General features: G+C 38.0%; 3 protein-coding genes across 9 annotated transcripts in view; all 3 read right to left on the bottom strand.

The window, feature by feature from the left end:
* LOC105231074 (serine/threonine-protein kinase 32A) overlaps window positions 1–16,048 on the bottom strand; it is a 198,607-nt gene that overhangs the window by 57,566 nt on the left and 124,993 nt on the right. The window lies entirely within an intron of this gene.
* LOC125776209 (uncharacterized) lies at window positions 7,475–9,214 on the bottom strand. Its single transcript, XM_049447210.1, has 2 exons — window positions 7,560–9,214; window positions 7,475–7,507 (listed from the first exon to the last, which is right to left on the bottom strand). The coding sequence occupies exon 1, from the start codon at window positions 9,212–9,214 to the stop codon at window positions 7,910–7,912; it is 1,305 nt and encodes a 434-aa protein (XP_049303167.1). The 3' UTR covers window positions 7,475–7,507; window positions 7,560–7,909.
* Window positions 9,304–12,009, bottom strand: LOC125776575 (uncharacterized). Its single transcript, XM_049449515.1, has one exon. The coding sequence runs from the start codon at window positions 12,007–12,009 to the stop codon at window positions 9,304–9,306; it is 2,706 nt and encodes a 901-aa protein (XP_049305472.1).

The following is a 16,048-nucleotide window of genomic DNA, read 5'->3' as shown; positions in this document are numbered from 1 at the left end:
GGATTAATGAGTGACTTATAGAGGTATTCTGGAGAAACCAGAACTAACAGCGACAGCGTTGAGGCCAATGATATCAATATCTTTGGCGTCCACCAGAAGCTGTACGTACACTCTTATAGAAGATAGTTCCTTCCCTATTTAGTTCTGCTGCTCCAAAAGTAGGTTGAAGAAGTCGCCTTGTCTGAAACCTTGTTTGGTATCGAACGGATCGGAGAGCTCCTTCCCGACCCTGACAAAACTTTTTGTGTTGCTCAACGTTATCTTACACAGCCGTATTAGTTTTGCGGGGATACCAAATTCAGCAATCCCGGCAAAAAGAAGCTCTTTTTCATGCTGTCGACAGCAGCTTTGAAATCGACGAAGAGGTGGGGTGTGTCGATTCTCTTTTCACTGGTCTTTTCTAAGATTTGACTTGAATATCTGGTCAGTTGCTGATTTTCCTGGTTTAAAGTTACACTGATAAGGTCCAATCAATTTGTTGACGGTGGGCTTTAGTCATTCACATTATACACTCGATAGAACCGAATGTTGAAGAGGCTTATAGGCAGTCTGCTTTCACTCCGTTGCGGCACGGCACTCCTCATCGTACCAGGTGTTCTTTTGCATTTTCCGAAAACCAATGGTTTCGGTTGCAGCTGTATGTAAGGAGCTTGAAATGCCGCACCATAATTTAAAAGGACATTGCCCTATTGCTGTTCATGCTGTAAGGTTGGGAATCCTATCAGACGCCAACCGCAGAAGCCGTATATAAGAAGATGAGGTGGAAGCAACAACTCCTTCTTTGCGATTGGGAGGTCAAGACTTAAATACTTGAGAGCGCATACTTTCAGACATCTCAACAAATGGCGGGCACGCCTGCGCAAATGTGTATTGGCTACTAAGCGTATTGCTAATTTCTAGTTCTTCTTTTCTATTGCTTCACAAAGAACTACATACAGCAGCCCACGTGCGTTCTTTGATCAGTCTACTAATCTAACATAACCTAACCTAAAAGGGTCTTTTAATATTAAACTAATTACATCTCAGAGATTGAGACATGTAACCACAACTCGTTTCCAACTACATTGCTCCTGAATATATACCTACAACAACATCCAATACAAATATGTTATGTAGATTTGTTACAATCACTACGCAGCTTGCTGTGCACAATACATAATAACTGCAAATTTTTTAAAAGTTCCTAACTATTTATAAATAAACACCGATTTTGTTTGCGTTTTGTCGCCCCTTCCTCTTCACATTTTCCATCTGGGATAATAACAGATATTTTTTGCACATGCCAAATATTTGACACTTTACCAACAAATACATATGAATCTTCACACTTCCTAAATCAGCAGGTTAAACATAGTCTTACATAACGAAATAGCGCCGAACTCATTTCTGTAACAGCGTATATTTGATATGCGGCGCCATTTGGCTGAGTGGAGTGAACTTTTGCCTTAACTTGCTTGGCGCCAAGATTTTACGACCAACATTTTTAACCGTTTGCTCTTTTCTAAACATTAAAGCTTCCGTTTTATTATTTGTCACAATTTCTTTGAACAAGTACTCTAATCTTTTACCTACAGGTCTTGTCATTATTCCGTCAACATTCAGCCCGACTTTCCTCAAATTAAAGAAATTCTTTTGTGCACTTAAAACTTTTAAATTTGGAAGTTTAATAAAATTCATGCACGAAGGACAGGGAAATGTTATGGGCTTAAATTATTCATGACTTATTTATACCGATTCATGCATTTTAAATTAGAAAAGAATAACTTCTTCTGGGTATGAAGATACCAAATAGTGGCTGAAAAAGAAGCAATTAAATTGCTAAAGGTCAAACATTCTCCAATTTACTTTATATGACTTCAACATCAGACATTTTCTCTGCGTTAGTATATATTTCTAAAGTCAATAAACTCAACACACAACTGCATATTGTTTTAAGGCATTATTATCTCTTTACAATACTTTTTAAAGACCGACAAAGAAACATGACCCACAAAAACAGTTCATTTCAAACTTAATCTAGTTTAGTGGCACCGAAGATATATAATACAAATTCGATCCTACGAATACAATTTCTAACTAAGAACTATTTAACTGCATCCATGTTCCCAAAGAAATAGCTTTGTTTATTGCAAAGGAAATATTTGCAATTTTACTAAAATACCTTTTCCAAAATACTAAGCTAACAGTTGACTGTGTAGTATGCGGTTTTTGGTTGTCCTAATCAACGAAGCACATTCTCTGTTTTGCTTTTGCACTTTCGATTTGCAAATAGATGATTTTTGTTGCGAGTGTTGAGGTGCTAGGATATAGCATATACCAGTATATACATATGTATGTATACACAAACATATCTGTTATATGTGAGTAAATTTCACTCAAGCAAATCTTGCCGCAGGCAAATGCAATTTTGGTTAAATAAACCTGCAATGTAATTTGGTGTAAAATAGCTTGGCTGTGGGTGATTAGTATTATGAAAGAATTATGATAAACGATAGCATGATTTAAGCATAGCATTGTAAGAGTTTTCGATAAATCAAATATGAAATATTCTCTTAAGTAATGGTAGCAAATAAATTTCAAGAAACACCATCATTTCTCCACGCCCACAAAAAGCCATTAAACGAAAACCTATAAAGTGCCATAACTAGTCTACATATTAAGATATAAAACTCTTATTTGGTACAAACCATCGCAATAGCAAGGGACATCTGCGGACTAAAAACTTCGAAAAAGACTACTAATAAGTTTGTTTAACATATCTCTCAAACCACTAGGGCTACAACAATCAAGCCTAGAACAAGTAATTTGAGAACTTTTACCGATAGTGTGAAATTGAATGAAATCGGATGTTCACTCCGACCACTCTCCATAAAGCGGTACTGTTAAAAACCTCTAAAAGTGCGTTAAATCAATACGAAATACGCCATAGACATTAAATTTTACACCTAGGATGATACAAGAGTGTTTTATGAAGCCAGGAACAAAATTCAACGATAGGCGCGGCACCGCCATCTTTTAGGTAAAATCACATATCATTGAACTTGTTTCAATCTATCTTGGTACATAACATTCTTCTGACAGTTCTATGTTACATTCTGAAAATTCCAAAATTGGGCCAGAACCAAGCCTACTTCCCATAAAATATAATTTTAAATTCATTTGATGCCAGTATACAAATAAAAAGCAATGAATATAATGAGTTAAAAGCTATCAAGAATGAATAAAATCTGGTAAAAACTTACCTGAAGGTGTTATAAGGTTAGCTTTATTAATTATAGTCAACCGTGTAGGTATTTTTTAACAAACAGTGTGACTAGGCGTATAATAAAAAATAATAATTTGATTTAATTTTATTTCTTAAGCCGCTACTTGTGTTTTTTTTCTAATTTTCGTCATTAACAAGTCAAACTTTGAGATGACGTTATGTTAACGAATGAAAAACTTTATCTAGACTAAGCGTGTCTGGCTTAATTTCCATTTTGGAAAAGTGGTAAAGTATATTTTTATGTTACCTTGATCTACTTGTATTTATATAAAAACTTTTGTCGTTTTATTCTTTTGTTCTCAAATCTCTTATTCTTTTATCAAAATCAAACTCATTGGACAGCTCAGCCGTCGATGGTCGGTTAAATAATTGCATATAAGTCTGGTGTGTATATATTCCCTACAGACTCCTATTTCTTTCGGATTGTTTTAACTTTCAATGACAGCTATTTTCTGTCTGGCATTTGGTTTTATATGAGCAAAAAATGGATATTGAGGCTTTCGGTGTCAGAAACTTTTTACTTTATTGGCAAGGAGCTTATACATACGTATGTATTTACATCTGTAGGCATTACGAAAATAACTGAGTTTTTCAGACATGTTGTTTAAAAGAACTAAACAAAAATTAAATTTGTTATCACCCAGATATAAGTACACACAATTCTCGTATTTTCTCTGCTAAGCTGAAAAGTAAACAAAAAAGTTGGCTGCAGTGAAGAAAACTTATCACCAGAATAGAAAGGTAAATATTTGAGCGCCAAGAAATATAATGAAATGTAGCTCGAAATATAAAGTAAATGTTTAAGAGAACATTTGGAAAATAGTTTGAATGGTAATTGGAAAAATTAAAATATTTTCTGCTTTTTAGTTTTCGTTCTTTGAAATATTTAGGAAAGCAATTTTTTTTCGTCAAGATAAGAAAGTGTCAATTTAATCATGCTTATAGCCAACAATATGAATTTCTATGTGTGTTTAGATTAAATAATCAATTGGATTTAGATTTACAGTAGGCTCTTTAGTAGAGAGCCCCTTTGTTGATTGGAAATTTTATAGTTCAGTAACCACTGTATGATCGCAATGCTCCAAAATGCGTACTTTTTCATTGAAAATTACTTACTATATTATCAATATTTAATTATTATATTATCTATACTTCTTACTTATCATTCATCGACTTTGGAAAATACGCTCGCTCTATAGTTAATATGCTACAATTTTACGGGATCCATTTCTTCACTTAAATTAATTAATGTTTGAGGCAAACAAAATTGGTTATTGTAAATATATAGTATAATTCTGAAAAGGCACTATCATTACAGATTTAGCTATAAACTATAATGATTTTAATTCTTAATCGGAAATTTTTATTTTCTATGGGGTAGTCGAATAAGTCTTTTCGTATTCCTTATTAATTTTTAACTTATTTTTTTTTCAATATATTAATATTGAAGGGCAATTCAGCAATTATAACGGTAAAAAAATATTTTCAATACCATTTTTATAATATGTTTACTTTAAAATAAGCCTCAGTTGCCTCTTCATTGTTGCTACATTTCTTCTCAGCAAATATTCTCTTAAGGTTAGAGAACAAGAAACAGTTACTGGGAGCCCGATCTGAAGAATACGGTGGATGCGGAAACAATTCCAAGTCCAATTCATAAACTTTTGAGATCGTATTAATTTATTTGCGACACGATGCGTTGCTTGGTATACTTCAACAATCTATAAACATACTATATTGAGCCATTTGTTTCAATTCATCAAAGTGGAATTGTTCAGTTTTTTATAGATACAGAATTAAAACAAACTTACAATTTGTATGCGAACTCCGATGATATTACTTTTTTTTACACAAGAGTTGTTAAATAGTACAAAAAAACATACATTTCGGCACAGAATATTTAGTGTGTATTTGTTGTTGTTTGTTCTTTTCACGAGTATAAAATTGAAAAAAATGTATGTGATATGGAATCCTTCTGCACACATACATATTCTTCCATTTTCCCGGAAATACTAAACCTGTACATGAACTGTTACAAATGTTTATTTTAACTTGACATGCAACTAATGGAATCTGCAGTGGACATATGTTAAACAAAAAAACAAGAAGAAACGTTAACTTTGGCTGCACCGAAGCTAATATGCCCTTCACAGGTGCATTTCTTTTAGTAACAATGTGTTCAATTTGTATGGTAGCTATATGCTATAGTGAACCTATCTGAACAATTTTTTCGGAGATTATATTATTACCTTAAGCAGTAATCCATGTAAAATTTCGTAAAGAGCACGTCAAATGCGAAAGTTTTCCATACAAGCCCTTGATTCCGATCGTTCGGTTTGTATGGCAGCTAAATGCTATAGTGAACCGATCTGAACAATTTTTTTCGATATTACATTAATTTTATGAACAATAACTCATACCAAATTTCGTGAAGATATATCCTCAAATGAGGAAGTTTCCCATGCAAGCATTTGATTCTGATAATTCAGTTTGTATGGCAGCTATATGCTATAGTAAGCCGATCTGAACAATTTTTTCGTATATTACATTATTGTCTTAGAAAATAACCTGTGCCAACTTTTGTGAAGAAACATTATCAAATTTAAAATTTTTCCATACTCGAACTTGATTCCGATCGTTCAGTTTGTATAGCAGCTTTATGTTATAGTGGTCCGATATCGGCAGTTCCGACAAATGAGCAGCTTCTTGAAGAGAAAATGACGTTTGCAAAATTTCAAAAGGATATCTTAAAAACTGAGGGACTAGTTCGTATATATACAGACAGACGGACAGACAGACGGACATGGCTAAATCGACTCAGCTCGGCATACTGATCATTTATATATATACTTTATAGGGTCTTCCCTCTGGGTATTACAAACATCGTGACAAACTTAATATACCCTGTTCAGGGTATAAAAATGAATGTTATGAATAATGTTTTGGAGTTTACTTGCTGCGAGATTTTAATATGAAAAGGCTGTCGGGGAGGAGTTAATCTGTACAAAACTTTCCATTGTTGGTATTCCGAATAAAGGACGTGGCACAGTATGGTGCCCGTAGGGTATTCAAATTGGTTGACATAATCGATTTTTAAGAAGCTTACTGTAATTGTTATTATTAACAGTTTTAACACGCGCTCACATGGCGGTGTCATTTACATATTTACTGTCGTTAAATCCGCGCTGGAATATTTGATGGACCATTGAGGAGGTAGGATTATTTTCAACTAAGGCATTCGCACGTAATAACACATCTTTACCTCTGCCATTATTAAGTAACATTACAATATTTAATTAAATTTTAGATTATAATGATCTAATTGCATTTATGCTATGTATGTGTGTAGAGCTTAACAGCGTTATTGTAATGATCAGTACGAATATATAATATTCAAATCATATAGTAATATGATATACTAGACTTTATAAAGTGAGTGGAAAAATTGAAAAAAAAAATGTGAAGTTCTCATGGTTAGATAAGATTGACCTTGACAATTTTATAAACCTTTTTAATAAACATAACCTACACTTAAGGATTCAAATCAAAATTAAGCAAAGCTTCTAAGTCAACTTTTACATTCTATTAACACTTTAATATCCCTAAATACCTGAGAAGCATATAAATCTTAAAGTTTTCAAGGTATAAAACAAGTTTTCAAATAATATTTTTGCATCAAAGAGTCTGCGAATGCGTTTGTCTATTAGTACTGACAATGGGGAGTCAAGTTTAAGTCAACATAAAAGGCAGCTAACAAACAATTAATTCTTCGAAAAATTTTAAAACAATGCGTTTTCCACTAAGACGATACTATTCTCGAGGAACACTATTGATATTATGACACTCATTAATTTCTCTATTTTCTTTCAAAACTTGAAAAGTTTTACACATTATGAATAATTAAGAAGTAATAAAAATAAAATATATTTAAAGTTTTCAAGATAATCATCAACTAGTTATAAATTAATACATTCAAAAGGGTACATGGTTATATACGAGTAGCGACTTCAATTTTGCTTATACCAAATATTTTCCTCTATGACACTTGAATGTGGGCACTTGTGTATATACATAAGTATGAATACATGTTCGTCTGAGTGCTTATATACGAGAGAGTTGTCTCAATTCCGTTGGCTGGCGAATTTAATTGTGTCATTGAATGCCCATATATGCGCACATACATTTCGTACACGTGCATACGGTAACAAATACAAGAGCAATAACAACAACAGCAATTTATTTCTATAAAGAAAGGGTTATTACAAATATGCAATGATCTGCAAGATCAACTTACCGCAGTGTCTCAGCCTATCTCTTCGGCGTTCGGAAATTGAGTGATTTATAATCGGAGTTCCAACAGTATGGACACCGAAAGCGAACGTCGGGAGTAAAGGACACTGCGATAATTCACAATAATGTGCTTAAACTAATAATTCACAGTGATCCTTAAACTATTAAAACTATTAACTATAAATTCGTTACAAATAACCGCCGTTTTGTTACATCCCCCTCTCCGTGAATCGCTCCGATTCACTTACTCCACGTCCAAAACGGCTAACTTTGACACGGGGCGACGAAGGATTCCACTGCTGGTGCGTACATCGGCTCTCCTGATAACGCCATCAGATCCACGCTGTACCGGTTCTACCCGACCACGGCACCATTGCTTCCGCGGCATGTTAACGTCGCATACAAATACCAGATCACCAACCTGATTGGTTTTGGTCTTTCGCACCACTTCATTCGACGCGTAAGTGTCGGCAAATACTCAAGAATCCATCGTCTCCAGAACGTGTCTCTCAACTGTCGGGCAATGCGCCACTGTTTACCAAGTGCGCAGGGTTTCGTGACGACATCATGAACGGCTGGCGTTTGCGAAGTATTGGCAGTACCAAGCAAGAAATGATTCGGAGTGAGCGGTTCATCCTGATCTGATGACAGCGGCAAATGTGTAAGTGGCCTGGAGTTGACGATGTTCTTGGCTTCAATTAACAAGCTCTGTAGCGTGTGCTCGCGAGGTGCAACTTCCTTTAAAGTTACATTGAGGACACGCTTTACACCCCTTACCATACGCTCCCATATGCCACCTTCTGCAGGATTGTTCGGACAATTGAATATCCATTCGATTCCTTTCGCAGCAAGATCGTCCTGAATGCGATGACAATCAAATACCTCGGAAAATCGTTTTCCTTCATTGTTGGCTCCTACGAAGTTCTTACCGTTGTCGCTACGAATCCTTACTGGCATACCGCGACGATTGATAAAGTTTCGAATTGCAAGAATGCATGCATCAGTCGAAAGATCGGCAACAACCGTTACGTTGAGAGGACCAAAGTAATCAATACCTGTGTAAGAAAATGGCCTCACGAACGGCGTTAGTCGATCCTTTGGTAATTGACCCATCATAGGCTGTGAGGGTATGCACTTGGAAATTTTACAAATAAGACATGTCGATATGATCTTCTTCATAGCACGTCGTATGTTCGGCACCCAGTATCTTTGCCGAACCTCACATATCGTCGCCTCCACGTTCTGATGTTTCATCCGATTATGACAGTCCAGTAAGATCAAACGAGTGAGATCATGATTTGGTGCTAGGATAATAGGTCGCGTGGTATCATACGGAAGCCAGCTGGCAGCATCGATACGTCCGCTAACATGCATAACACCTTCTGTGTCGATAAACGGGGAGAGTGTGTATAACTCAGACCCCTTCACTACATTTCCACCTTCTTGCAATTGATTAATCTCAAGTGAGTACGAGGCAGATTGGGCAAGGCGGCATAAGAAAATTTCGGCTACTTTCAATTCCTCGGCGGTCAGGCACCCTTCCACTTTCTTGTGACGACACAAATCTATAAATCGGATGACCCAGGCGACCGTTCGCTTTAGCTTAGTTAAACTTGAAAATCTTGTCATGTCTATAACACATGACGGCGTGGCTAACATTACAAATTTCGGGCGAAGCTCTTCGCACTCTTTCTGAACACGATGTGCTACGAATGGCTTGTAGCGACGTGTTCCCGATTTAATCCAACTCAGAACTGTTTGGAATCGCTCCACATCACGCGTTTTTTGATTTCAACTGAATGATCTTTGGCGATAGTCTCTAGCAGTCGAGTTCCTAAGACGGCTGCCTGCAATTCAAGGCGTGGAATAGTCATTGGTTTCAGTGGAGCACACCTCGTTTTGGCACATACGAGTACGACGCAAACTTTGTTATCTGAATATGTTGCTCTCCAGTAGGCTACAGCTGCAAATACATCCTCACTGGCATCTACGAAGATGTGAAGTTGCACTTCGGCAGGTGGTCCACGAGCAAAATAGTGGCGAGGGACTCGAAAATTCAATACATTTTTCAACTGACGGCGCCACTTGTCCCACTCTTTACATATAGGTTCAGGCAGAGGCTCATCCCACCGCAATTCGTAACGCCACGATTCGCGCACCAACAATTTTGCGTTGACCATAAATTTGGATAAAAACCCATGCGGATCAAATACTGACATGACTATGCTTAGTAGCTCCCTTTTCGACGGCCGTTTGTGTCCACTGATGACTTCAGCGTCCACGTTGTTAAATTTGAGTGTGTAACTAAGTACGTCGCTACTTGGTTGCCAATACATTCCAAGAACGCGTTCTACTGCTAATGTGACTAGGCTATTTGTCAGTTGTTCCGGTTTATAACCATTCAGTGCGATTTTGGCTTCTAGGGAATTCGAAGAAAAGTTGCGTAGTTCAAACCCGGCATTCTTGTGAATAAGTCTGACTTCATTGGCTATTTCAATGGCTTCTTTAACGTTGTCGAAACTATCCACGAAGTCATCAACATAGTGATGCTTTGTGATAGAGTCGTAGGCTCTTGGACAGCTTTCGCGGTACTCAAGTGCGTTAATATTTTTGACATACTGGGCCGTGCAAGGCGAGCATGCGGCTCCAAATGTCATCACCAACATTTCGTATACGTCCGGACGAATCTTCTCGTTACCGTCCCTCCAAAGAAACCTTTGGGCACTTCTATCTTCTTCTCTTATAGAAATTTGGTGAAACATCTCCTTAATATCGGCGGCGATGGCAATTGCGCCAACACGAAAATTAAAAAGTACTGTCGGCATTGGTTGATATTGTTGAGGACCCTTTAGCAGGTAACTGTTTAGTGAACAACCGTTGACGGTTGCGGCGGCATCAAACACTAGGCGCAGTTTACCAGGCTTATTGACATTCATCACACCGAAGTGTGGAAGGTACCATGTTCTTCGACAAGTAATTGCAGCTTCTTCCGGGCTCAACCTTCTGGCATAATTATTATTAACATAATCCCGAATGATAGCACGATACTCTCGGGCAAATGTTTCGTCTCGCCTCATCTTACGCTCGATTCCGACCAGTCTTCTCTCGGCCATGGAGTAGCTGTCGGGGAGCTGAACATTATCTCGTTTCCACAGGAGACCGGCTTGGAAACGTCCGTTAACCTTCGTGACCGTGGACTCGAGTATCTGACGCGCTCTCTTATCATCGTCGGGCTCGACGAGTGGTGCTGGACGTACACCGAAGCTCTCGACACTAAAGTAATCGGCCACCACATCATGCAGATATTTATCTTCCGAGACGGACATATGCAAACACGACGTCTTCCCTTGATTAAAGTTATCAGTCGGCCCGAAGACGACCCAACCTAACTTAGTACGTGCGGCATAAGGACCATTATATTGTAGGGTTTCGATTTCACTAGGGATTCCCAAGTGACTGTGGTCTAATCCAATAAGCAACTTTGGAACGTTGTCGTATGTTTGAATAGGCAACCTTTTCAAGCAAGCTTCATCTACGTCAGCTTTCTGTAAACTTTGTATCGGAAGTTGTAAATCCTGGATGCCGTAGACATGATGCAACTTATATTTCTGGCCTGAACTGGAACCACTAATCTCGATGTCGACGATAGTTGCATTATCAGTAGCAGCTCTTCCACCCAACCATTGTAAGGATACTCGGCTTTGGTGACCCTTTACTCCGAGCTGCTCAATCAAAGAAAAATCGGCCATAGTTATCGATGATCCTTCATCCAGTAGAGCGAAGGTCTTGATACGAGCTTTGTGGCTATGCACTGTAACTGGAACTATTCTAAACAACACTTTTTGTTTTTTCATTCCACTATCTGCACAACTGAGTACTGCATCGGCTGTGGTTGGTCCAGATGGAATCTCAACCCGTTGCATCTTTGACAAGCTCCTCGGTGGCTCGTGTAACAGTTTGTTATGTACTCTTTGACAACCGTTCGTTCTGCAGGTTTTCCGTCGGCGACAATCTCTTGTGGTATGACCACCCTGAAGACAAGAGAAACATAAGCGAAGGAGCTTGGCTTTGCTCCATCTGTCACGGATGCTTAGCGAATTGAACGTGTCACAATCGAAGATGTGGTGTCCAACATGGCACAGTGGACATAGGATTTTTCTGGCGTTGTTTGCGGTTTGTAGAAGGACGCGGCGCTTTGGTTCGGTCGAATGAGTCCGCCCACTATCTTGTACTGTGCATATTAGATCGGCCACTCCACTAAGCCAAGTACTGAAATCTTTGATTGTAGGATATGGCTGTATCGTCGATGAGGTTTTTGCCCAATCGAGTTTCTTGCTCATGGGTAGCTTACCCACAAGCTCCTCCAACAACGTTGGGTTACACAAGTGCTGCTGACCATTTACTGATTGTAGGAACACGGCTAGGTTTTTTACTTTGACTGAGAAAGGAATCATTTTGTCTATGGCGGATTCTGATATGTGTGGCATCTCCCGTACTTGGCGCAGCTGACATTTGATAAGTAATTCTGGACGACCGAATCGAAATCGCAAAGTGTCCATAACGGCAGGAACGTTATCCGGATGGATTAGGAGTGAGTGCACTGTCTCTCTAGCCTCACCCTTTAAACATCTTTGTAGACGTTGATTGTTTTCAAAATTCGAGTAATTGTATGATGCAGTTGACTGTGCAAAGGCGGCGGCGAACATAGGCATCTTCTGCGCGTCCGTCGAAATCTGGCAAATCTTGAATTTTTCTCGGTAGTGTAAGCAGATATGAACTGTCTGGTGTAACGTTAATAAATGGCTGCGACTGTAACGAAGTTGAAGGCATAGTACCTATCGAAGAGGCGGTGGCTGTGAAGATCGGCGATGTAGTACCTTCAAAAGGGCGCTGAGTATACGTATGCGTGGCGGCTGTATACGTTGACGTAGACTGCATGGAATTGTCCGAACTATTCTGCGAGTTCGCTGTTGTCTGCGTTGAGACTGCTGCAGGTTGTATAGCGGTATCTACAACGGGGTCCACTGAGGTCGCAATGGAATTTGACCTTGATCCGTCCTCTACACGTATCGTGGACTTCAGAAGTTCACACTGACGTTCACTTTCCTTCAACTTTACCTGGGTACCTCGCAGCTGACTACTCAGGGCATTGATCTGCTTTTGCATGGCAACGAGCATTTGTTGCTGACTTTCTACTGTAACTTTAGTAGATGCGCTAGAGTTAGCTGACGCACTACCTTGATGATCGGATCCGTTATCCACATCATTATTATCCATTCTTTGATCTTCAATTGAAACTGACTTACTAAGGCTCTCTTGTTGTTGAATTCGCATACTCTTTCTAGTTGAGTTTTCCATTGTTAATATACGACGGCTTGAAGGAAAATGTTACACAAATATGATCGGCAATTCGGCAATATAAACGTTTTAATGTTAGCGATGAATAGTGGGATGGCGACTCGTTGGCGACTACGACTTTGGCGGCTAATAGAGGGATGGCTTCCCGGTGGCAATACAATACCTATGACGATGGCGACTAATAAGAGGGAAGGTGTCCCGTTTGGCGATATAAAACGTTATGACGTTGACGGAGAATTGCGGGATGGCTTCCCGTTTGGCGACGTGGTGGCTACGATTTGGCGGCGAATAGGGGGATGGCTTCCCACTGGCAATATAATACCTATGACGATGGTGACTAAGAACTGCGGGATGGCTTCCCGTTTGGCGACGTAACGGTTACGACGTGGCGGCAAATAGCGGGATGGCTTCCCGTTTGGCGACGTAACGGCTACGACGTTGGTGGCAAATAGCGGGATGGTTTCCCGTTTGACAACGTCACGGTTACGACGTGGCGGCAATAGCGGGATGGCTTCCCATTTGGCGACGTAACGGCGGATAGCGGGAGGGCGTCCCGTTTGGCGATAGACACGTTAACAAGTTGTGTCACGATGGCGGCTCGTAACTAATCAGTTATCCCATAAAGCTTTACAATATAAATTATATACTCCACTGGCACGGGAGTGACGGCAATGCAAGAATTGGCTGTTTGCACTCAATTTGGCAACAGTATAAATGAATGCATAGTCTTGCGTGATAAAGATGATGCGAAGTAAAGCTCACGCAATTACAGGATACTGCGAATAAAGATGCGCAAATAAAGATCCTACTGCGAAGTAAAGATCGCAAATAAGAAATAAAGATCTGCGAAATAAAGATGTCTCAATTCCGTTGGCTGGCGAATTTAATTGTGTCATTGAATGCCCATATATGCGCACATACATTTCGTACACGTGCATACGGTAACAAATACAAGAGCAATAACAACAACAGCAATTTATTTCTATAAAGAAAGGGTTATTACAAATATGCAATGATCTGCAAGATCAACTTACCGCAGTGTCTCAGCCTATCTCTTCGGCGTTCGGAAATTGAGTGATTTATAATCGGAGTTCCAACAGTATGGACACCGAAAGCGAACGTCGGGAGTAAAGGACACTGCGATAATTCACAATAATGTGCTTAAACTAATAATTCACAGTGATCCTTAAACTATTAAAACTATTAACTATAAATTCGTTACAAATAACCGCCGTTTTGTTACAAGAGTCAAAACGATAACTTCAAATGCAGATAAGCCTCACATGACAAGGTGTTGCACCCATAAAACACTAGATTGTTGAAAATATTTTCACTCTCCACCACCATGAAATGCAGGTGTTCATCTTGCGCAATGCGTTGACTGAAAAGGGACACAGCGAAACATTACAAGTGGAACAAGAATTCAGCTGCAGGAAAGTAAGTCATGAAAAGCAATCTTATAGAGAATTTATACTTTTAACTTAAGTTGATGAAGATGAAAAATTAAAAGTTTCTTTAAAATATTTTCTATAAATTATCGCTTTAGTTTATAACATATGTGCTGGAAATTTTGATCATCTTCAAATTTTTATAAATAATAAACTCGGAATATCGCAAAGTCAAAACTCCCTATGACCTAAATTTATATTTTTAAAATCTAAGTCTAAATCTGAGAGTCAAAACGCAAAGTTAAGTAGTAACTATGTGGAGTTTTTTTTATATAGACAATAGTGCGATTGATAAATGAATTAAATTGTGAAAAGCTCAAACCACGCAATGACAACCAATCATCCATAAATATTATCATATTCATACTGCTTAACTGCTGTTCATTAATTCACCATCAGTTGTTTGTCATCAAATATCGAGATAATCATATAATCATACACAATATTATAGTTTGTGGTTTTACGTGTGAATCTGGAAGATACAAAACTTTTCTTATTGATGACAAAATACTTCAACTATTCCATTCTCACTAATCATCGTCAGCAGTGGATATTTGCATATAGAAATATATAAAGCAATTTACCAATGAAATTCGCAACTCAATCTCACACCCGAACAACAAAAAGTTAAGTTTCATCCTCACTAATCGACATTGTATGTGATTAACCCTGTCATGTCACACCATTTTCCGGCTGTTTGACTGCCGACATCTAAATGAAATATTCAGATAGGATTACTGTTTACATAGACAGGCATTTAATGGTATCTTGTAACGGTGATTTATTCTCTGTTAATATGTAACACGAGCGTTTATACATCTTAATGAGTTTTACAATTGTTTGCCTATATCACATAGATATGTATTTAAATGTTCATGAATAAGTTAATATACATATTTCCGTTTACAAACGGAACTTATTTGTTTTGTTTATGTTTTTACCAATGGGAACAATGGTCTTAAAATTTTGTTTGATTACGTAATCGTTTCATTATCTATTCTATTATGTAAATATAGGGAACTATAAAGCGCTATGTGACAAATGGAAAAGTAGGTTTTAAATGATAGATACAAATTTTTCTATTTAAATAAGGACGATATGAGGGGAGTTTTCTTTAATTCCCACACCGACAGAACGTAAAGTGAATTTAAGCAGATAATTAGTAATGTGGTTGTTATGCAGTTAACACTATACAAACAGAAAAACGTTAAAACGCTCAACAAATTGTTCAACTAAATGTGAATAAGAATGGCTTTGTGTGTTTTAAATATTATAAATATACTAGCTGACCCCGCAGCCGTTGTCCTGCGCGAAATTATGTGTTTTGAAATGAAAAGACAAAAATTCATATTTTATTGATAATCATTTATTTGCTATTTGTCTACATTTTTCTTCAATGTAACGCAGCTTGATAAACAAAAATTTTTGGTTTCTGTTCCGGTGTGTAAATGTACAGAGAAGATGGTTTTTCAACTCTTGAGCACGCCACGTATATCTGGCCGTGTGAAAAACATAGCATTTTCAAATGTATGCCACCCAGTATGCGACTATTCTGTTGATCGTCATTTTAAATTCAATTTTCACTGGAAACGGAATACTTTTGAACCGAAATGGCAAATCGTTAGAACTCAAAAGAAATCCGTAGAATCAAAGCATTCTGTCCCTTATATTTGATAGGTGCATCACA

Source organism: Bactrocera dorsalis, chromosome 2 (assembly GCF_023373825.1).
Source record: "Bactrocera dorsalis isolate Fly_Bdor chromosome 2, ASM2337382v1, whole genome shotgun sequence".
Lineage (NCBI taxonomy): Eukaryota > Metazoa > Arthropoda > Insecta > Diptera > Tephritidae > Bactrocera > Bactrocera dorsalis.
The sequence above is the reverse complement of the archived record's forward strand: the minus strand, read 5'-3'. Positions and strand labels throughout refer to the sequence as shown.